This window comes from Candoia aspera, chromosome 10 (assembly GCF_035149785.1).
Source record: "Candoia aspera isolate rCanAsp1 chromosome 10, rCanAsp1.hap2, whole genome shotgun sequence".
NCBI lineage: Eukaryota > Metazoa > Chordata > Lepidosauria > Squamata > Boidae > Candoia > Candoia aspera.
Window position 1 is genome coordinate 5,352,581 of NC_086162.1, and position 23,753 is coordinate 5,376,333.

Here is a 23,753-nt window from a genome sequence, read left to right on the forward strand (position 1 = left end):
CTCCTCCTGTCTTTTGGAAAGCTCTCTCATATCTTTCCAGCTTTGAGACTCTTACATCCTCTCAGGCCTTTTAAAATACCATCAGAATCCATTTTATTCTGTAGTGGCTATATCTGCATTTTTTAAAAAGTCAGAGCAACAAATTAAAACATTTTTTTAAATGCGGATATAGCCACTATGGAGCAAAAAGTTTAACATCACTGTAAACCAGCCTGAAAGTGGAAATATGAAAGGGCAAGAGATGGATTAAGATTCATATTAAGTTAGGTAAATATAAAATCCAGCTTCTAGTGAGGTAAACTGTCTTATGCCAAGGGGATTACTAAACAAAGGTGCTGTGCTGGTTTTAATGCAGTGTTTCTCCACCTTGGCAGCTTGAAGATGGGTGGACTTCAACTCCCAGAATTCCCCAGACCAGCATGGGGGTTGAGAAACACTGTTTTAGTTTAAGCAGATCCCCTGGTTATCAAACAACATTGTGATCAAAGGCCCACAACTGCACAAATTCTTGATGTATTCTCCTGCGTCGTTTCTGTGGATGGGGAACTTCCGTTTCATGGCAGTCTCACTCTCTGAAGCTAACAAACCATGAAAAATATCTCAAGTTCAGTACAAGACAAGCTATGGAGAAAAACAAAACTCACAGGCTGGCACCTTTCATGCCATCTTGTCCCTTTCCAAAGAAAAGGAGTTTTTCCCTCCAGCCTACTGAGAAAAAAACAGATAGCTTAAGGTGGTGTGTTGCTAATTAACTCAATTTCCCACCCGTTCACTTCATCTGGGCTACAGTATGTGTGCGAAGAACTGAAAGGAAGATAAGGAATGGATCCCCAACAATCAAAAAGGCTGAGGTCCATCAGGGTTGCGTTCTATACTGAAACAGACTGATGGGTTGAGAGACCCAAAGCCTGGGTGTCAGAAAGTGTTCTAATTCTGAAGACCATTCTGTAGATTAACCTTTCTGTAGATTGACCTGACCCTCTCCAGAGGTGCTTGCCACGACATCTACCATCTCCTGCCAGCACGGAAGGTGCCAAGCCAGAGAAGACCAATCTACAGCGACTGGCTGTGCTTCTCTGGGGGTAAACAAAGAACTTTAGAAGCTCCACTGGCAGATTCCACAAATCAAACGTGGAGCTTCTTGCATGCCAACAATTCATCAGCATATCAGTAAGGCATAACTATCAATGGAATGTTCATTAGTGATGTCCCACATATCCTGCCCCACTCTCACCGAGGACGTCAAGGTTTTCATAATTTTCATTTATGTATTAGATAGATTAGATTAGATTAGATTTATTAAATCTGATAATCTAATAAGTAAACAATAATAAGCATGTTCATGGATTGTGTACTTGGTCTTTTTAAAATTGTCCTACCCTCTGAATGTATTGTTAGACCAACAATAGGCAACTCATGAAGTTATCTCCCCCATCCCATCCTCCACTATGAGCACTCCTTATTTATCTATCTATCTATCTATCTATCTATCTATCTATCTATCTATCTATCTATCTATCTATCAATCAAATTTGTCACCGCCCATCTCCTCCCACCAGGGGGACTCTGGGCGGTTTACAACAAAATAATAAAATAATAGATATATAAAATAATTGCAATATATACAAATACACTATATAAAATACAATTACAAGTAACTAATAAATATAGATAAAAATGAAGTCCAGATGGCAATGATCTAATTCAGTCCTTAGTGGGATGAGCACTTTAGGGCACTAGCCATCCCCAGGCATGACCATTCCCCTCCCGGTGGCAGAGCCAGGTCTTCAGATTCCTCCGGAAGGCCAGGAGCAAAGGGGCTAACCTCATCTCTGGGGGTAGGATGTTCCAGAGGGCAGGAGCTACTGCAGAGAAGGCCCACCTCCTGGACCCGGCCAGGTGGAATTCTCTTGCAGACGGGGTCCTCAGCATGCCCTCTCTGCAAGATCAGGTGGGATGGGTTGATGTAATGGGGAGAGGCAGTCCCTCAGCCTGGCCCCATGGACCTTGAATTGGACCTGGAAGCAAACTGGCACCCAATGCAGCTCGTGTAGTAGAGGTGTTATATGCACCCTTCTAGGGGCACCAAAGATAGCCCACGCAGCTGCATTCTGGACCAGCTGTAGCTTCTGGATACTCTTCAGGGATAGCCCCATGTAGAGCACATTGCAGTAGTCTATATGGGAGATAACAAGGGCATGAGTGACCATTTGAAGGGCTTCTCTATCCAGGAAAGGGCATAACTGGGGCAGAACATGAAGCTGCGCAAAGGCCCTCCTGGGCACAGCTGCCACCTGCTCTTCGAGCAGGCGTCATGAGTCCAGGAGAACACCCAGGTTCCGCACTGGGTCTGTCTGGGCCAGTGCAACCCCATCCAGAGCCAAAGATAGCAAATTCCCGGATACTGAGGGGTCCCCAACCCACAGCCACTCCGTCTTCCCAGGGTTCAGCTGAAGCCTGTTGTTCCCCATCCAAACCCTTACAGCCTCCAGGCACCTGGAAAGGGCAATCACAGCATCACTTACATCATCCAGGGTGGAGACGTACAATTGAGTATCATCAGCATATTGGTGATACCTCATCCCGTGGCGATGGATGATCTCACCCAGCGGTTTCATGCAGATGTTAAATAGGAGAGGGGAGAGAACCGAGCCCTGCAGCACCCCAAGTAGGGGTCACAGGCTGGATCTCTCACTCCCTATCACCACTGGTTGGGACTGGCCCTGGAGGAAGGAGGTGAACCACTGCAAGACCACGCCGCCCACCCCCAACCCCCTGAGCCATCCCAAAAGGATACCATGGTTGATGGTATCAAAAGCCGCTGAGAGGTCAAGGAGACCCAGGATGCACTGCCCCCATCCCGCTCCCGCCAGAGATCATCCATAAGTGCGACCAATGCAGTTTCTGTCCCATATGGTCTGAAACCTGACTGAAAGGGGTCCAGATCATCTGTTTCACCCAGAATCCTCTGGAGCTGCAGCGCCACCTCTTTCTCAACCTCCTTCCCCAAAAAGGGGAGGTGGGAGACAGGACGAAAATTGTCCAACACAGTAAGATCCAGGGATGGTTTCTTGAGGAGGGGGTGCACCAGCATTACTGGGTATTAAATTTAAATTAAATCTTAAATTTCTAAGAAATGTCTCCTTTTGCTCTCCAGGGCCCCCCTGGCTTGGATGGACCTGTAGGACCCGTAGGACCCGCGGTAAGCTCACCAGCTCAGTGATGTATGGCACAAAATCATTAATCAGATGTTTGGTTGCAGCCAAGGCATCTGGTTGGTGGAAATTCTGGGTGTTGTAGCCCAAGAAATCTTGAGGCCACCACCGTTGAGAAACCTGAGCTGCAGCAAGCCTTGCCTTCTGTAGGCAAGTGGTTTGATGGGAAGTTATTTATGTTTTGCAAACAACAGGTTTGATAGGTCTTGCCCTGAGGGGTTTCTGATCTAAAGGCAGGCAGCAGTAAGAAAGGAAGGGAAGGTATCAGAGGTTGAGTAAACGGGAAGCTTTTGTGATCACCTCAGATATTTATATTTGTTAGGATGTTGGAGAATACAAGAAGGGAAAATATTCTGTGTACTTTATATTTTATCTGGGTCATAGTTCTCACTAAGGAGGTGAACCAGTGTCTGGACTCTGTCACACCAGGCTGGTGGTGAGGGCTCTGATTATTTGAACGCTTCTCTGAATTCAAAGCTGCTCTGCAGAGTGAGAAGGGACAAGGGTTCCAGCTTTCATTCATTCATCATCTGAGCCTGCCAGACACTGGCAGGCCAGCCCAGGGAGAACTTAAAGTCTGCAGAAAGGTTGCAGCAACTCCAGGCAAAGGACACCAATTTTATTCTCTCCTTGCAACAGGGCCCCAGAGGTGAGCGAGGATTGCCAGGCAGCTCAGGAGAAAAAGGTGACCAGGTGAGACCTTCTGGGCCAGGAGTGTTCCATTCTGGAAGCGGCCACCACATGGGGCTAATGTGCCAACGGGCTACACACAGAGAGAGGGAAGGGTGCCCTTCTCCTGGCACTGTGCAATAGTGTCCCTGTGCTTCTCTGCCTTGAGTGTTATTTTCTCTAGCCTCTGCTAGAGGCTTGATCTGGAGTGCTAGCAGGGGTGTCTGCAGGGTATGGTCAAAAACACTGAGGGCAGCCGGGATGGTGCAGCTGAAATTCTGCCTGGGATTTTTTGTGCATTGCACACATGATGCACATAAAAATGGGTAGATCTTTGATCGCCCCATCATGACCACCATCTTGACCGTTTTGGCCAAGCTTGTGGACACCTCTGAGTCCTAGCTTTCCTCATCTTCTTGCAAAAAGAAAAGGTTCACGGTAACTAATTTAGAAGATAAAACCAGAAACGTGTCTTGTGGTGCCCATTGTGACATCCTCGCAAAACGTCCTGGCAAAAGCTCACTAGTCTAATGAGCTCCACTGGCTGTTCATCTCTTGTGGTACTTTTGGTTGAATTGCCATTTCTGCCTCCTAACCTTCCCTGTGGAGCTTAGGGCCCTGATCCCAGTACCACCTGTGGCAGCATGCATCACCCAAACTGGTGAACTACAGTCCTCAACTTATGACCATTCGTTTAGCGGCCATTTGAAGTTACAATGGTGCTGGGGAAAGTGACTTGCGACCAGTTCTTGTGCTTACATCCATCACAGCGTCCCCATGATCACATGATCAAAATTCAGGCGTTTGGCAACCAGCATGTATTTACAATGGTTGCAGTGTCCTGGGGTCATGTGATCGCCATTTGCAATGTCCCAACCAGTTTCCAAGAAGCAAAATCAACGGGGAACCACATGATTCACTTAACAATCACCGGAAAAAATGACATAAAATCGGGTGCAGTCACATGCCTCACTTAATGACCATGCCACTTAATGATGAATTTTCTGGTCCCTAGTGTGGTTATAAGTCAAGGACTACCTGTAACCCACAACAGTAAGGATTGGACTCTGTGCTTCCTCAGCCCTGGTCCTTTCAGGGTTCTCTCCTTTCTACTGGCATGGCTCTATCTTCATCAAAAGATAAGATAACCTGGTTTTCAAAAACTGCCACTGGGGCACAGGAGACCCTCTTTCCTTCATGTGCCTCTCACATTTGCATCTTTCCAGCTTGACAGTTTATATGCCCAAACTGTTTTCCATCCAGGCTTAGTTCTGCTGAACTTCAAAAGCTCTGTAGAAGTTTTTTCACAACTTCAAATCCCTTGTGCCAAGAGCCACATGGCAACGTCCCAAAGTTTTCTCTGGATTCTGGTAGAGGGAAGGGAAGGTGGAAACAAGGAAGTCCCTTAAGAGCTTGATGTCTACTGACTAAATGCACATAATATAGAATCCAGGACAGAAGTTATTTGTCCTTGCCTCCTTCTGGGAGGTTTTTTCAGCTTCCTAGTTTAACCTTCAGCCCTGAGATTTCAGAGTGGTCTCCCATCCAAATGCTAATCTGGTTTTTCGCTGCTTAGCTTTTTCAGATCAGCACAGCTTGCATCAGGGAGACTATTTTATCTATTTAACTCGGGCATTACTGGGTATTAAACTGTATTCACTTTATTCCCAGGGTTTTCAAGGCCAGCCTGGTTTTCCAGGGGCACCGGTAAGTCTGGCACATCCCAAAATATTTTCTTCTGGAGCATCAGGTAAAGTGTCTGTGAGCTGAAACAGTGCATTGCAACAAGGAAAGAGTCACAGAGCCTCTTCCTATAGATCCCGATTAAATTGTTTAAGGTTCTCTCTAGGGAAACGATCCCCAGAAAAAATCTGTGTAAGAAGGAAGGCAATAAAGGTGTGAGAAAAACACATGTTCCAGTCCTTCCTCTGGCAGTATAGAAATGGAAAAGATGTACCCAAAAAACTAACTTCCCATTAGCTTCGAATCATCTTTCTCCAGTCTGGTGCCCTCCAGATATTTGGGCCATGCTGGTAGTCCATCACAGCTGGAAAACTTCAGCATGAGAAAGTCTGCTTGAAGCTAACCAAAGATATCACCTGTTGAAACTTCATCAGATCTTCACAGAGCCGCCCAATTTTCTGCCCAGTTTTCTCATTTCCTGAGTGCTATCTGGGGTGGAAAATCTCAGCCAGGGGCCTCCTCTTGGCCCGGTGGGACAAAACAACAAACCATCTTCCATTCAGACAACAGCTTGAACATCTTTTTCACCACAGCACATAGGCTAACGGACAAATCTCATTACACTGCACTGTGAAGCATCAGGTTTTGCAGAGCTCCTGTCCCCTCCCTACAACAGATTATAGAACGTGTACATTTGCATAACTCAGGTAATTGGGACAGACTGCAGAATCTTATTCTACTACAAAGTTCCACATTCAGACTGAATGGAGCTTTTCTGATGAATGTGGCATGCTTCTAGTTCTGAAGTTGTTGGGGTTTTTTTTAGGGTCCTCCAGGCTTTCCAGGAAAAGCAGGACCCCCTGGACCTCAAGGACCCCCCGCAGAAAAAGTGAGTGACTGACTCCTGAGGGGAGGGAAGGTAAATGAAGCAACACCAATTCACAAGAAGCAGGAAGGATGTCAACATAGCCACAGATTTCAGTGGGAGCAGAATTGCACCATCCAATGAAACACACTTTTTCTGGTTTTCTCAGTTACCCAAAGAAGTTGTTTGAGAAAGATACTTCAAGAACATTACATGTATTAGGGATAGTTGAGCTGAAAATGGTATGTTACTAGTTCTATATAAAAGCATGTATTAGGATGGATTGTGTTTCCAGAAATATATTAGGGAAAGTCACATACAAAATTACATGTGTAAAGGTGCAAACTCTTTTACAACTACCTTTTCCTGCACTTTTGTTTTTTTTTCAAACTGTAAAAACACAGACAGAGTGCAACAGTGCATGGAAACCTGTGTGCTAACCCCAAATGCAGACTTGGTGCCATTATAAACTGTTGGGGAAAAGGGATTCTCCAGGCTTCTGGGCCTGGAGAAGAGGGGTGGGTTGCAGCTTCCAAACTGGAAAGGACAAGCTTAAAAGAAACAAGACATGAAGGTCAACTTCCCAGATGGCCTTGGAATTTTATACCAATTGCAGAACTGTTGCTACTGAACCAGCATTGCCTCCCTTCTTCCCTCCCTCATCCTTCCTTCCTTCCTTCCTTCCTTCCTTCCTCTGCAATTCCCTGAAATGTGCTCTTTACCTCCCTTCCCCTTCCTCTATCATCAGGCAGCTCGATCTCTGCAAGAGCAGCACTCCAGATGCAGGAACACGGGGGAAGACCTCTTTTCTCCATGAGATTCTCCTAGAGATTAGGTCCTAGCTCCCCGAACTCTGCGTCTAAAATGCTGCTGTTGCAGTCCTTCAATATTACCTAGAGATGAGCAGGAGACACAGACATAAAGAGACTTCACCACCACTAGGTACTCCCTTCCCACCAGGTCTATGAACCAAGAGAGCCAGCATTAGAGATTTCCAGAGGCAGGAGAGTGGAAAGGATGAATGGTCTCATCCACTCACATTGCCTACCTTCTGCGCAAGCACTTGGGGGAAAATGAAGGCTCTTCTTCCCCAAAAGCTAGCCAAATTCCCGAATCCCCTACTTTAGCTTACTGGTTCTCCTTGATGAAGGAGGGGCGACCTCTGGAAGAGGGAGGGAGGAATGGGGTTCTGTTGCTCGGAGGAGGAGTTTCCACAGGGCCTCAGGCAAGTTACGGAGCATTAAAGGCAGAGAGTTTTATCTTCGTATGATGGGTCACGGGGACTCTTTCTGCAGATGAAAGGCTGGCTGGAGGAAGGCGTTTGCAGTGTGGATCTGTCGAGAAGCCCCTTTGAGGATACCAAGGGAAAAATAGCTGTTGAGTTGCAACAGGGAAGAAATTAGGAGAAGGCGGAGGGAGCAGTTTCTGCCAATCGCTGGCTTTTACTGACATCTGCTGCTTTCTGCCAGGACTGCAGCCTGAAAGTTTTGCTTGGCTCCTGGGAACAGGGAGAGAAGGGAAGTAAACAGTTATTTGAACCGGATTTAAGTACGAGTAAGGAGTAAGGGACGTGGTGCCGCTGCGGGTTAAACCGCTGAGCTGCCGAGCTTACCGATCGGAAGGTCGGTGGTTCAAATCCGCGTGACGGGGTGAGCTCCCGTTGCTAGTCCCAGCTCCTGCCAACCTAGCAGTTCGAAAACATGCAAATGTGAGTAGATTAATAGGCACCACTTCGGCAGGCAGGTAACGGCGTTCCTTGTAGTCATGCCGGCCACATGACCACGGAAGTGTCTACGGACAGACGCCGGCTCTTTGGCTTTGAGGCGGAGATGAGCACCCACCCCCCTAGAGTCGGACACGACTGGACTTAATGTCAAGGGAAACCCTTTACCTTTACCTAAGGAGTAAGTAGGAGTAAGCCTCTCTGGAGGGCCCCCAAAGCATAGTTTCAACTTCTCCCAGAACCAGACCAGGCTTCCATGATCCAGAGGGTGGGGCTTTTTTCTCAGGTGACTCCCCCCAGGGAAACGTATTCAAGAAAAGGAAGAGGCTTGGAAAGGAAGATGCATGGAAATCCGGCCATGCCTCCTCCAGATTTCCCCCATGTCCGAGCTGTGTCCTCTCTGGGCTTCTTCCCCATGGCAGCCGACAGCAGCTGAATCACTGAATGGGGTTTTCTTTCTCTACTTTCTGCAGGGCAGCGAAGGGATGCGTGGGGCTCCTGGCATGGCTGGTCCCTCCGGGCCCCCAGGACAGCCTGGACTACAAGTAAGTATGCTGGGGACACAGTGGTCTAAGTCACCCTGCAGTGAAGGTGAGAATGAGCTGGTTTCACTGTGGTGTGAAATAATCAGCAGTAAAATTTACCTGCTTCTACCCGAAGAGATCATTGTCAGAAGTTGCAGCCAACCCAGCCCATCTGTTCTTTAACCTACTGAACTTAACTCCTTAAGATTTACAGTGTCTCCTCATCACCCATCGTAAAAATAGGGAAGTGTTTCAACTAGAAGTTGATTCTATCCACTGGGGCACCTTCAAAATTAACCAAGTGATCAGGGCATAAGGAACAGGAAGACACTTTGTTCTTTTTGCAACAGAAACTATGGCTGCTATCCTTCCGTAAAATATTTATTCTGCATGCCTTGTATTAAAGGAGTCCCATTTCTCTAGATACCTTTGTAGGAAGCGCGGAAGAATCAGAGACATATGATGTGGCCTGAATGTCAGGAAGTTCTTGGTTCAAGATATCACCCCCTTGCAAGATGGCCATAGATAAAAATTTGGAGGAGTCTGGTAGCACTTTTTCAGATGAACCAATTTTATGAAGAGGCTTGGAAAAGGGCACTTGATCAGTTTAGATCTCACTATAAGCATGGCTTGCACAGCCATCAGCTTAGACCCTAAGCCGTGATCTGCTCAACAAGCAAATTACAATGTAACAAGCAGAACATTATGTAAATTTGCTTGACAATATTCACTTTCCATTTAGCTTCACAAGCTGATATTGCAGCAGTTTCCAGATGTGGGTGCCAATTCTAACTGTGGCACTCTATTTTCCCATTACACTGACTCCAATTTAGCATCAAGCATGTTTTGCAAGTCTACATCCAACCATAATTTCTAATTCTGGTGGGCCATCAATTACAACCTATGCTTGGTCATCATGCCAGACCATTACAGTGAGCCATCATCATGTGGCTCATTTATTTTCATCTTAACAAACTATTGTCAAAAAGCTCTGGCTTAGAGATATGTATGAATCCATCCATAAACTGAATGTCAGCACATGTTAATACTCACAGTGCAGTAAATAAAAATACAGCGTTGACTGTTGCACTTGGATTTTTCCTCTAAGCAGTTCAAAGAAGGAACGCACAAGTAATCTGAGTTTATTTCTAGGGTCCACCTGGCCTGGAGGGACAGGATGGGAAGGACGGAAAACCAGGGTCACGGGTAAGAATGTGTGTCCCAATAGCAATTATGCTATTCTTATTTACAACATCCACACGAAAGATCCCCTTGTAATATGTTACATCCTACAGTTCCTGCTGTCTCTTTAGGATTGAAAAGTGACTGTTTAAGACAGTTTGGCATCAGCTGGCTTTCAGTTCCTTGAGAATTATGGCAAGATGGTGGTGGTATGCCTTCTATGGAAGGAGGCCGGACCCATTTATCTGGGTGGGAAGGGGGAGAAGATAGTTTAACCACTCTGCTGAAAACCTGGGATGGTACAGATCTCTTCCTTAGCATTAACTCTTGGCTTCTTCTAGGGTGACTCAGGACCACCAGGACCTCCAGGAATGACGGGATCTCCAGTAAGTTGTTAGCCATCCAAGGCTCTGCTGGACATAGGGAACGAGGGGAGCTTCTTCTTCTACTGATCACTGAGTCTCTGCCCTGCACTGGGAGATCTGATGATGCCAACTTTTCAGCAGCTAGACCCTAGTTGCACTTTTAGCATGTCTTGATGGGCAGATGTTTATCAGCTGTTGTAATCTGTATGATTGTTGCCAGATACTAAATCAAGCCAGGTTCTTTTGGGGGGAGGTAGATTTCCAATCCGTTGGCAGCCCTTAAGCTTAAGCGTTCAGGGCCTGCTGACTTTGATCTAGTAGCAAATGTTATAGCCTCTCTATTGTTATTTTCTTTTCCTTCTTTCTAGGGATTCAAAGGGAAACCAGGTCATCCTGGCCTGCCAGGACAGAAGGTTAGCCTTGTCAGTGATTGCAGGATCAAAATGGGATATGTGTTCATCCTCATTTATTCAACCTCATGTCAAATTGGTTAATTATATCCTCCACCGGATGGTTTGTCCTTGCCTGACAATTAGAAAGGCCAAAGTAGATTGAGCCTGAATGCTGAAAATTGTAATTCTTACACATATTGATCACTTTTTTTTTTATTGTATGGCATAGCAGAGAGCCAGTTTGGTCTAGTGGCTAAGGTGCTGGGCTAGAAACCAGGAGTCTGTGAGTTCTAGTCCTGCCTTGGGCATGAAAGCCGGCTGGGGGACCTTGGGCCAGTCCCTCTCTCTCAGCCCAACTTGGTGCAATGCAGACTAGCCTCCCCGTGGTGCACCCTGGGCAACGTGACTGGTCACAGCTAAATAGTCTACACATCTGGCTGCTGGACCTCACAAGGATTTCCCAGCAAGAAAAAGCAGCATGAACACCAAACTCTGTGCCATACGATATTAATCACTGATAGTTATGATTTTCATGATGATGAAAACACAGAAGCAAAGATCTAAGAGGTCCTTAGGAACAAGTATACATTTGCTTGTGTAAACCTATTATAACCTATCAAGACGTTTCAGAGCTTACAATAGACACAAAACTAAATTAAACTAGACATATTAAAAACAATGGTCACAGTTAATGTCAGTCTTTAAAATCAACAACTAAAAACCATTTTTTTCAAAGGTGCTTGGTCTTAAGAGCTTTTAAACCAAGACTTGCCATAATTCTATAGAAAATGCATTCCAAAAAACTGGGAGGCCACAAAGAAAACTCTAGCAGGCCCTGAGAGACATCACAAAAGCCCCTATTTTGAGCAGCAACTCCTTCTAGGTGGTCCCCAGGTGAAGTTCATCCATCAGGTCAACCAGGCAGACTCAATCTGAGTAACCTGCTCTGAAGCCAGAAATGGGTGAAGATCATCTGCTAATAGCAGAACCTCCAAGGATATTGTAAAAATTAAACTGTACTCCATTCAGTTAATCTTAGTTTTATTCCCACATAAATCTACATCTTTTGATTTATCCCCATGTGACTTCTCCATTGCCTGGTCAGTTAGTATTTGCATATTCATCATGTGATAGAGGCAGAATGGGTCAATCCAGACATAATAGCACTGCCAAAACTTCAGTATCTACTGAAACCATCATTGGTAATGCTGTTCAGTTGATTCTTGACATACGCAATTGGGCCCAGAAAAAACAGCTAGAAGTTTCACCTCAGAAGCTGAATTTTGCGTCCACAGTCATATTCTGCTTTTTGCACTTTGTATGAAAATTATGGCGCTGCAACTTTAGTGTGCACATTTTACCAATGGAGCAACTGAGGATAAGTGTGTATAATTTTCAGTGCAACTCAACTTGCAAACTTATTCAGGCCTCAAGATCTGTCATGTTTTAGGACTGCTTTTGTTGTCTTCTTCTTTTTAAACACAGAGTCCACAAGACACAGAAATGATATGCAGGTGTAGGTCGCAATGCCCTTTGGACTCTGATTGCAGCACTAAGAGCAAAAAGGACTTCAGTAAAAAGATCTCAAGTAGATTCTGGAGAACTGCTGCCCATTAGAGCAGACCCACCTATGCCCTCCAGGTGTCCTAGACCCCCCCCCCTGAATTCCCATTGAGAATGGCCTTTGAGAATTCTGGGGATTGAAACCCAACATTAGAAAGTTGGAGAATGCTGGAGGAGCTCACCTTGGGCTGTGTGGATCCATTGATTTGATCTGGTCCCAGGCAGCTTCACGCTTCACTTCAATCACACAGGTGTGTTTGGCTGGGCCAGTGCATTCAGAGATTTGGGCCCACTGGGACAGTGAGGAAGACAGGCCCATCCTCATATGCATCTGTTACTGAGGTTGGTTGAGCAAGAAGACTAGGGAGTTTGTTAGAAGAAGAAAGGCTTCTATTACTTTATATCTACTGTAATACAAACATTATAAGCCATGCCTACTTGACTTTCTAGGGTGATTGTGGTAAACCAGGACCTTCCGGGAATCCTGGCCGATCTGGAGCTGAGGTGAGTTTTCAGCATCCAGCCAAAAGTGAATTGCTGTGTGCGGGATACACCCCTGAGATTAATTCTGCATGTGTGTTTGCCTGGACTTGGAACTGACTCAGCAGTGGGAGGTCTATGGAAGTCAGTTCCTGGGTCTTCTTTCATGGTCCTAGTGTACCTTGACTAAGAAATGGAACTCAAGTTGGGAACGCAGAGTAGACGAAGGATGGAAATATACCAAATGATATGGATGGCTCCATTCATAATGCTTTTGATTGGGTTCCATGGGACAAAGGAAGTGGGCTGGAATTAGCAAAATGTTGGGAGGAGAGCAAAGTTAATCCACAAGATTCATTCCTCCATTAGTCGTTTTCCTTAGTTCACTTGTATGTGTAAGTACAGGTGTGTGTGTATACATAGAGAGAGAACGGGGGATGCTGATGCAACAGCAATCTTCACAACCAAATCTTCCTCCCAGAGAAGCTTGCGCCACGCAGATTATTATGTTATGCAGGCACAGGATAGGTGCTATGCCAAGGGGAGAAAGCTTGCCGTGCAAACATACTGTATGCTTTACAGAAGTAGATGCAACTGGGTAACAGTACACAAGGCATAGTTTGTGTAGTGTTGTGTAGTGGTGTAGTTTGTACACCGGTTTGGTGTAGGGTTAAGGCACCAGGCTAGAAACCAGTAGATCTTGAGTTCTAGGCCTGCTTTGGGCACGAAGGCAGCTGGGTGACCTTGGGCCAGTCACTCTCCCTCAGCCCCAGGAAGGAGGCAATGGCAAACCACTTCTGAAAAAACCTTGCCAAGAAAACTGCAGGGACTCGTCTAGGCAGTTTCTGAGAATCGGACATGATTGAATGGATTTAAAAACAAGGTCCTGTGTATACGTCTCAAAACATGCGTGTTTCAGTGATACAGAATTTATTAACTTAGTCACAACTTGCCCAAGATGTCCTGGGCAATGCACCAGTATTTCTTGCTCCAAGGATCTCTTAACAGAAACGTGAGTTTGCTCTAAAGTTCTTTTCCTTCTCCAGGGAGAGCCAGGTCCAATGGGGCCTCAAGGTAGACCAGGCCCGCCTGGACACTCTGTGAGTCAAAATGCTCTTTCTTGGGTTTTGTGTAAGCAGATTTATAGCTGGGTGGCTGAGGTGTCCATAAAGCTACCAGGTCAGGCTTCTGAACCACTGCTAAAACCAGGTACTGCTTGGCATAAAAGCCGAAGTATAAATGCCAACAGTTAAATTCTCAGTTTATGCTGTTTCAGCCCTCCCTGAATTCCCATTTTTTAAAACTGGTAGTTCTAAAAACAAAACAAAACACATTCACAGTTTGGTTTTTATATTAGCTAAACTGAAAAAAAAAAACCCACCACCAAACATATTCCACAGAAATAACAGGCAGTCCTGCAGATATTCAGAATAGAATATTCCAATTGCAGATTCTCTCCCCAATCCAGGGATTAAAAAGTAGTCACTCCAAAGCTGCAGGGAAATTATTGAACTTTGGTTCCTGCAAGTAACTTGGTCTGTAGATTTCAATACAGCTGAATCCCAGCTGGACTGATATTTAGAAATTCATGTTCCATGTCGTGCAGTGAAGAGTCCTTGCCAAATCTTAATTCTATACCTCTCATCCATCCATAATTAGGGACCAACTGGAGTATATTTGTCAAGCATTTTGGAAATCCTTTCCTTTAATAAGGAACAGAAACCCTGCCCTCTGCAATTAGAATCTTAACCAGAGCCAAACTAGATGGCACAGACCGCTGTGTTTGGTTACTCAGAGCTGCTGAATTCACACGTTCACATCTGGGGAGCTCAGATTCCTGCACTGGAAAGGGACGTGTAGTTGCAGGAAGCTCAGCAGCACCCTGCCTTAATTTGCCATGAGTGGTGTGCTTCTCCACAGCCCAACTCATGAGGCAGGCTGGGTGAAAAATACCTGGGCAGATAAGAACAGAGATTTAAAGAGGGAGGCTGCCCCTTGCTTGAATAACCTTTCTGGTGTGAAAATCAGATACCTCCTGGGATCACCCTTAACATGTGAACAAGGAACATGACTACTCCAGGTTTATCTCCCTTGGCCTTTATTCATTGAGTGTTCTGATGTGGTGAATGAATAGTTCTGAGCTTTCTAAACCTGTACCCAAGAGAACTTTTTAAAGATGGCTGTTTTAAAGGTCCATTGCTAACTCCTGAGTATACTTTTCTGCTAATAATTCATTTTGGATTTATTTTTTATACATGAAAGACAGAGTCAGGCTTGCTGGGGAAATGCTCATTGATGATATGTGTATCAATGTTCTCACATCCTTGTGCAATTTTCTCTGCCTGTTCAGGGTCCACCTGGAAGCCCTGGCCAGCCTGGTCCATCAGGTCTTGTTGGAGTTGTGAGTACCCTCCATGCCCCTCTTGGTTATTGACTGACAACTCTCGGGGTAAATCCTCAGGCTCCGGGCCTCTTGAGTCTGATCCAACATGGATCCTCCTTGCTTCTGAATGGAGCCAAAGAAGAGGAACTGTTCATCCTTGGAGCTTGGAATCTTGTTCCCACTGGAACCCTTTCCCACTTCTTTGGAAAGATGTGGAATCCCTACCTCCAAATCCATTTCCAACCAAATGAGAAAATGATCTGATTGTCTCCAGGAAACATTCATTGGAATTCTCAATTGTTAAGATGCCATTTTAGAAGGTTACATTTTAGAAGTTGGTACTAGACTACAGAGTGTGCAGTTGCTCCCAAGAAGAACTTCCCATCCGTCCCCAACCAGATGTGTCCAGACATCCTGGACTGAAGTGCCCATCTTCTTAGCCACCCCAATCCCAGGAGCCAAGGATGATGCAGTCCAGTACATCTAGAGACTGCCATGTTGGGCAAAACTAACTTCTAGCAAAACTCTGTGCTGCTCAGTCAACATCTTTCTAGCACTTGGCTAAATATCTGGCCATGAATTTTTCTGGATGTGAGGTGGGACTGGCTCCTCAAGACATGCTGAAGAAAGACTTTTGTCCCTGTCCCCACTGCCAAGTTCACCTCTGCTTTCTTTCTGGTGAAGAAGCAGATGTGTGGAGAGAAGCATGCCAGAAAGTTGCCCACCGCTGGTCTATGTATACAGAAGCAGCCCCTCTGCCACAACTGGAAGGGGGACCTTGGGGTTCTCCCACCACAATGAATCCCAGAGCACCCATGCATTGCAAAGAGCACCATGGAGCTGGTCATTTGGAAGAGTTGCCACAAAGTTTTGCCTTCCAGCAGCATCTCCTTGATTGCCTCCAACATTTTCTGATGCCGTCTCTCCTCTTCCCAGGGTCTGAAGGGTGACCGGGGACCTTCTGGAGAAAGAGGCATCAGTGGGCTCCCAGGCCAGCCAGGAACACCAGGTCACCCAGGTCCGCCGGTGAGTGTGGCATGTTGGAGTCAACATGCTTCAGAATCAATCATAAGAGGAGCTTGTGGGAAGACGCTCTTGTCGAGGATGGATGGACGGATGGATGATTTGTAATGGTCCCTAGTCCTAATTCTTTGTGCAGCATTAGGCTGAGAGACACACAAGGAGGTTAATAACTAAGCCCGTATTTGAATTTTGACCCATTAATAGAGAAATGAAAATAACATCCTCTTTTCCCCTTATTTTCTTGTCAATTCCTAGGGTGAGCCAGGCTCAGATGGACTGGCAGGCAAAGAGGTATGGTGTCTCTTATCTGTATCACCTTCTTAAACAGAAGATTCCTTCTTTAGCCGCCCATCTCAGAACCAAAAATGAGAGTGGCCCACTGTAGCAATGGAGGAAGCCACCTACGTCATCTTTCTAACACACAAACCAATGGAGGGGAACAATGGGCAAGGAGCACCTCCTGTACAGGGCAGGTGAAAGGCTCCAAGTCAAGTGGTAGGGCAAGGACCATTTGATGGGACAAAAGTGGCATTCAGCTAATACATTCTTCCAATCAAATGCATTATGGGCATTTAGCACTATGTTGAAGACTTCCTCTTATTTGTCCATAGGGGTCTCCTGGAAAACCAGGTCCTCCTGGTCTTGCTGGACAGAAAGTAAGTTGGACACTGCTGGGAGTGAATGTCAGCCTCTTTTCCCATGACAACATTTCATGGACTTGTCCTCCTCCTTCTTTCAGGGGGACCATGGCCCTCGAGGGGAGATGGGGCACTCTGGAGAGAAAGGCAGAGCAGGGATGCCAGGAGGCCCAGGAAAAAGCGGTGAAATGGGCCCCATGGGACCACGTGGGTCGCCTGGGGAGAGAGGACAGCCTGGTCCACCTGGTCCCGCGGGGATCCCTGGGAACCCAGGATTGCCAGGGACGTCGGTAAGAACTGGGGCAAAGACAGTGAGGGGGACAATGGATGCAAGGCAGCGAGCAGCTGAACTATTCAGCCCTCTGTAATACCAACCTTCTGGTTCAGTCTAAAAGTAGATGCAGTTAGAAGAGATGTCTCTCTTACTGGATGGCTTCTAGGATGTGCCACCAGTGGATGGTATTTACTTGAAAGAGAGCTTCACACAACTTCACTGATATGCAAGTGCCAAAACTTGCTTGGGCATTTTGAAGGCCCAAATGGTGCAGCCGGGTGGGGAACGCTCCAAGTTCAAATTCCTCTTGGCCATGACTTCATGGGCCCAACCTTCATTCTCAGCTTCTCCTACAATACAGAACTGCCAGGGAGTCACAGCACAGTCCAGAGCTTCCTACATCCCAGGCTGCAAGTGCAACCATTCCAAAGTATGAAGTTGCCAAACAAGAATCCCGCCTGATGTTAAGGAGGGGAGGGGTTGCTTGCCAGTATCCAGGACGGAGGAGCCCCAGAATGTCCCACAAAGCATTGCTTCTCGGGGATGGGAGGAAGTTAAAATAGCAGCATGCTGAAAGATCGATCATTGTGGTCCCCAGCAGCCCACTCCTCCTCCCAGGGAAGGAATAGGTGTGGATGGTGGGGCCCACTGATGGCAGTTTGCCAACAGCAGCTTCGGTCTGGGAAGATTTCCTGGAGCTTGGGGGAAGGCCACCTGTTGAGCACTGGGTGAAGCTGAGCATCTGACAGCGGTCAAACGGGACAGCTTTGCACGCCAGATAAGAGGACAACTGACTTCTGCTTTCCCTCTTCCTTGTTTTTTTCACCAGGGAGATGTCATCAGCTATGACCAAATCCGGATGTTCATCAGGGAGGAGTTGCACAAAATGTTTGATGGTTGGTGATGAGACTGGATTGAGGGCAGGGGAAGTGGGTTGCAGGGGCAGGTTGGAGCCCTGAGAAAACCAAGCAGAGTTAGCCAGATGGCCAGGAGACGAGGCAGGTTAGGATCTCTGACCTGGAAGCCGAGAGCATTTCCTGCCCGAAACCCCACCACAGAGAAGGTCATTTCAGTTCTGCTCCATCCTGTTTTTCTGCCTCGGACATCCACGTAGCCAGAGCAGACTTGGTCTTGTAAGCTTCTCTATCGTAGCCTCCAAGCAAGGGAACCCCGGGCATTCTGGTTTGCGTAAGGCCTACAAAACTCTACAGGGAAAACTGCATTTGCATGCATTTTAGACCCTTCTTCTAAGGATGCTCTCAGAATTCCTGCTTCATGGGGTCCTTTGCTGGGAGTGGGGTCAAGAGTCAAGAAGGGGGCCACAGCTACGTAATCAAAGCCTTGCTCCTTTTCACATGTATCCACACATTCAAAGGGGGTGGAACTTCAATCACACGTTCACAGCCATCATCTCGACTTTTCTGACGACCTCCCCGCAGACCCCCTTGCCACTCTACCTGATAAATGACTTTTTTAAAAAAATCAATAATATCCGATACCCCCACTTCCTTTGCAGAGCATTCTTTTTTTTTCCTTTAACACTTCAAGAGAAGAAAATAAATGAAAGCTAGCAATACTGTAGCCTGATCAGGGTCAGAAGCCAGACATATTCCTCCAGCCTCTATCTTTTTCAGCACACACACCCCCCAGGCACTCTTGAAAATAAAAAATAAGCAAAGAGGGAAAATGCTGAGAAAAGCCCTATTCAGCAAGGCTGTTCTAGGCTCCCATCTCGGTGTGGAAGTGGGAATTTCTCCCGATAAGCATCTTATTTGTTATCGTGACACAGCTGGCTAAGAGAATGTGTTTAAACCACAAGTGCCCCGAGGCCTGCTTTGAATTAAGACTAACCCGCTCCTGACCCACGATGGTAGCTGGCTCCATCATTCCTGCAAACCAGACTGGAAATTGACTGAAAGATGCCACAGTAAACTGAAACATTACAATTTCAGATAATAGAACCAGGTAACCAATTAATGATAAAGACAATACAAGACTGCAGAAGCAGTCATAATCAATATTTGTACAATTCCTGAAGGAGGCCAGCCATAAAAACATAGGTGTGCCCAAGGTTGTGTTATTGTTATTGTTGCTGTTGTTGTTATTCTTTATTTGCTGGAACCAAAAAGTTGCAATCGTTATCTTTGTTAATAATAGTTTGCCTTGAAGGTCTCTCAGAAAAGTAAATTGCCCCTTTTTAAGTTAATAGGATGCAGGTAGTCCTTGACTTATGACCGTTTGTTTAACAAAGGTCCGAAGTTACAATGGCCTCGGAATGGGTACTTTACAGCTTGTAAAGCACTTCTGAGCTTCGCAAAATGTCGCACCACCACTCTCCCACGGTCACACAATCGCATTTTGGACGCTTGGCAACCAGCTCGCATTTATGACCGGCTGCAGCATCCCACAGTTATGTGACTGCATTTTGTGACTTTTTTGCTGTTTTCAGGCAAAAAGCACCCATTAGGGAAGCTGGATTTGCTTAATGACTGTGGTGATTCACTTAACGACCCCCATAGAAATGGTCGTAAAATCAGGTCTGGTCATGTGGTGACTCAGCTTATGACCGCAGTGACTTACAATGGAAATTCCGGTCCCGGTTATGGTCATAAGTCGAGGACCACCTGTAACCAAATCTACTTTTCAGATGAGTTTCTCAGGGGATCACCTTTCCTTCCAAGGGCTCATCCTCATCCTGTTTCTATCCAGCTACTATGGAGAAGGTCCCTGTCCCAAAAAAGCAGCTTTTCCAATTTCCTTACCCCACCAGCTCCCGTCCCCCGCTTCAGCAGCAAAGCCAACAGTTGGCTCCCTTCTCTTCCCTGCAGAGCGGATGCAGTACTACCATTCCCGGATGCCAGTCTCAACAGTAGAATTTGCGTCCCAGCCAGGGAGACCTGGACCACCCGGAAAAGACGGGGTGGCGGGGCGGCCGGGGCCACCTGGTTCTCCAGGACTGCCTGGACAGATTGGAAGGGAGGGCCGGCAAGGCCTGCCAGGCATGAGAGGTAGGCCTTGTAATTCCCCCTTCTGATAGATTTCAAGATGGTCTTTGAAGGACCCGCTTAGGGTCAACTGCACAGCACGGACAGCTTGGAGAGTCTGAACCTCGATTTTCTGGGGCTTCGCATGCTCTGTAAACCCAGCCTGTCTGGCTAGTTAGCAATGTAAAGTTCGGTGTGAATTTAGGAAAGGGGTTAAATCAGAGGCCAGGTTAAGCATGTGACAACTCAGCCAGTAGGTTCGTGTCACTTTGATGACAAATCAGCAGGGGAGAGTGGCCCCAAAATTTGGGGTGTGGGATGGTTTTACAGCTTTGTCCCAGCAGTTTTCTGAGATGGATACTTAATCCCAGTTGGGCAAGAATGTGATCACGTCTACCCATCCCAGAGAGGTACAAACAAGGCTTTTCACAAACCATTTCAGAGGCAGCCTGATGCTATAGGTTGGGGGAAGCTTGGGTCAATTCACTTCCATGTCTTCTCACTCGGTGCAGGTGAGCCCGGAGTCAAAGGAGAAAAAGGAGACAAAGGGAATGGAATCATGGGGGAGACTGGACCACCAGGCCCGCCAGGTAAATGAAGCTTCCCTCTGATGCAATTGCAGTTAAATCTGCTTGCTTTCATCTGTCATTTGCTTTTATAAATCCCTGAGACCCACCACATGCATAGAATTCAGATCGCCAGTCCTTCTGCAGACCTGCGTTGCAATCCTCGCCATTCAGAGCCTTACTATGTTCAGCAAGCCAAGGCTGTTGCATTAGGTTGCATCCTTATACAGAAAGCAGAAGCTTCTTGTAGTTGCTGCTTCCTTTAGCATTTTTAAACCATTGTATTATAGTTACTTTAATGGTCATTGAAAGGGATGGAAAAATCCATTCCTTAGATCCATACCACTAGTGAAATGGAGAACCCTGCTCTTAATAGCAACTGTAAAAAAAGAGGAGAGTTTACAGTGTTTCTCAACCTTGGCAGCTTGAAGATGTGTGAACTTCAACTCCCAGAATTCCCCAGCCATCCTTACTGGCTGGGGAATTCTGGGAGTTGAAATCCACACATCTTCAAGTTGCCAAGGTTGAGAAACACTGGAATAGTAGCTTAACTCCAGCTCAATGAACCTAGAAGAGAAGGCCAAACTTCTCTCCACGTTCAATTAAACCTACCTTGATCAGTCCCATCTTTGCAGAGCAGGAGATGGAAATATTGTTCTGGTTACCCAAAGTAGTAGCTTGTTCTTAAGTTTTGGAACAGGTTAATGTGATTTCTTCAGTGTTGCTTGTAGGACTGAAAATGGAAATGTTCAGGTAGCTTTGGAGGGTCAGCATCAGCTCTGCTGAGGACTGAGACCTTCAGCAGCCATACCAACCTATCCAGCTCAGCATTGAGATTCGTAATAGGTTGAAATCTACATCCCATGGAAACTTCCCTCACAAGGAAACAAGCCCACCCAACCCCAGCACACCTTTCCCCAACCTAGAGATTTTTGGGGTGTGTGGACTTCACTTCCAGAATCCTTAGGAGTGGACAATTTTGGGAGTTGAAGTCTACCAATCTGGAAGGCATCCTTGTGGGGAAGGCTTCTCCAATGCTTTCTAAAATTTCAGGAAAGCAAAAACAGACAACAGAATGTAGAATCCCCAACAGTGCTTGAATCTCTCTCTCTCTTGTTTATAAATTTTATTAAAAGTTTTACAAAGAACATAAAAACCAACACAAACTAATAAAGAGTAAAAGAAAAAAAGAAAGAAAGAAAAGTGCAGAAAGAAAAGCTCACTTTTTTCTATTATCCATTTTTTTTCCCTAATCATCAAAACCACCAGTCATAAGTACATTTTTTTCCATTTCATGCAAAAAGTCTATAAGGGGTTTCCAGTCAACCATAAATGTAGATATTGTTTTTTCCCTGATCAAAGAAGTTAATTTAGCCATCTCTTCAAGCTCCATCATCTTCACCAGCCATTCCTCCATTGTGGGTAGCATCGAACTTTTCCACTTTTGAGCACATGATCATCTTGGGGCAGCCAACAGTGCTTGAATCTCACACAGCGTCCCTCCCCTTCTTGTTCTCTCTTCTTCTCTGCAGGGATCCAGGGGCCTCCCGGCTATGGAAAAATTGGTCTTCCTGGGCCCATGGGGCAGCAGGGCATTCCAGGCATCCCAGGGCCCCCAGGCATTACTGGCCCTCCTGGGAAAGTGGGTCACTGCAATCCTTCAGACTGTTTCGGCATGATGCCCAGGGAGCAGCCCATGTACCAGCCCAAGAGCATGAAGGGGCCTTTAGGCTGAAGAGTTTTCTCCCCCACCCAAAAGGACTCCATTTGGAATAGCCAAAGATCAAGTCTTCTTGACTAGCTGTGATGATGCTTGCATTGTTGTTAATATTTTGACTATATTTTTCTCCAGTGGAGTTCAACCTCTTATCATGATGGCATTTTTTTAAAAAGAATTACCAGGATATCTGTTTCTGTGTGTGAGAGAGAAAGAGAGAGAGAGGATTTCTGTGTGTGAATGTCTCCATATTCCGACTGAATTTTATACATGGTCAGCAAAATACACGCCAAAACAAAACTTCAACCTTTCCCTTGTTTATGGGAAGATCCTGTACATTCTTTTCATGCCTCATTGGGAATTATTATTATTATTTCCACAATGTAGACAGAATCTGTTGAAAAAATCAAAAAAATATGCAAAGTGGGAGCAAGAAAGGGGATGCTATGGTTAAACTCCAGTTTCTGTCGGACTTTTCCTTTTGGCATGAGTTATAATGGAAATCTGGAAGGTGAGAGATGAAAACTTCCAAAATGGAATTGATAGGAACAAAACTGCATGTCTTTGTCCTATTAATCTTCCAGATCTGTCTGGAATCTAACCAGCAGGGCCATTGCAACGCAGGAAGTTGTCATCTAACATATCTAGACAGCCCAAGATGGGAAAGGCTGCCCCATCTAGTATTTACACACCTCTCTTGGATCAAACTGCACAAGTAAATACAGTGGGATTTACTTCTAGTAGATATACATGAGACTGTACTGAAAAAATGTCACTTTGTAGCTTGGAGACATTTCCCCCTTAATTGGAAATGTAAAAGTGGGAACAAAGATTAAAATACTAAAAGTTGTTGTGTCCTTGGAGGGTAAAAATCTAAGGAGTACCTGAAACTTAAAAAAAAAAAAAAAAAGGTTGTGTGCTATTTGGGATGCATGGATGGGAGTATCATCTTATGGTGTAATTACTTTTCCAGATGTCCAACATAGTTTTCTTCCTGTTGTATGAAATGTGTGGGACCATGTACTTCCTGGAATTAATTAATTTTTCTTGAATGTTCCTGGTTGTTGTTGTTGTTGTTTTTTATCAAATATATTGAGCTTCAACCAAATCAGCACCTACTTCTAGTTGCTCATACATCTGGGCATCAGAACTGGGCGATCTTGGAGGGCCAGGAGCAGATGAGACGAAACAAGACTGGGGTGGAGGGGACATTGTTCGTGGCTAGGATGCTCTCCCCCACGGGCAGTTGTGGAGGGACATCGCACACCTGGTGGCATCTTCACACAAATGACCTGAATTACCTTATTTGCACTGATACAAATTGCGGAATTCACGTCATTTGCACAATGATCGCATGACACACGTGGTGTTATTGTGGCTTGCAGCAGACATCTGCAACTTCATTTGACCAGAGTAGAGGGGGGGGGAAACACATTTCTTTGCTTAATGCCCCCCATCCCCCAACAGGACCTGAAAGATCTTTCTTCAGACTTCAGATCTCACGCAT

General features: G+C 45.8%; 1 protein-coding gene across 1 annotated transcript in view; it reads left to right on the forward strand.

The window, feature by feature from the left end:
• Positions 1-23,302, forward strand: part of COL16A1 (collagen type XVI alpha 1 chain) — a 178,165-nt gene extending 154,863 nt beyond the window's left edge. The window contains exons 52-70 of the mRNA XM_063312279.1: positions 3,158-3,202; positions 3,855-3,908; positions 5,556-5,591; positions 6,394-6,456; positions 8,629-8,700; positions 9,832-9,885; positions 10,203-10,247; positions 10,595-10,639; positions 12,632-12,685; positions 13,708-13,761; positions 15,012-15,062; positions 15,981-16,070; positions 16,323-16,358; positions 16,679-16,723; positions 16,807-16,995; positions 17,809-17,875; positions 19,808-19,987; positions 20,476-20,553; positions 22,062-23,302. Coding sequence (XP_063168349.1) covers positions 3,158-3,202; positions 3,855-3,908; positions 5,556-5,591; positions 6,394-6,456; positions 8,629-8,700; positions 9,832-9,885; positions 10,203-10,247; positions 10,595-10,639; positions 12,632-12,685; positions 13,708-13,761; positions 15,012-15,062; positions 15,981-16,070; positions 16,323-16,358; positions 16,679-16,723; positions 16,807-16,995; positions 17,809-17,875; positions 19,808-19,987; positions 20,476-20,553; positions 22,062-22,264 — 1,461 coding nt within the window. The 3' untranslated portion in view covers positions 22,265-23,302. The remainder of the gene's footprint in view (positions 1-3,157; positions 3,203-3,854; positions 3,909-5,555; positions 5,592-6,393; positions 6,457-8,628; positions 8,701-9,831; positions 9,886-10,202; positions 10,248-10,594; positions 10,640-12,631; positions 12,686-13,707; positions 13,762-15,011; positions 15,063-15,980; positions 16,071-16,322; positions 16,359-16,678; positions 16,724-16,806; positions 16,996-17,808; positions 17,876-19,807; positions 19,988-20,475; positions 20,554-22,061) is intronic.
• The last annotated feature ends 451 nt before the right edge of the window (positions 23,303-23,753 follow it).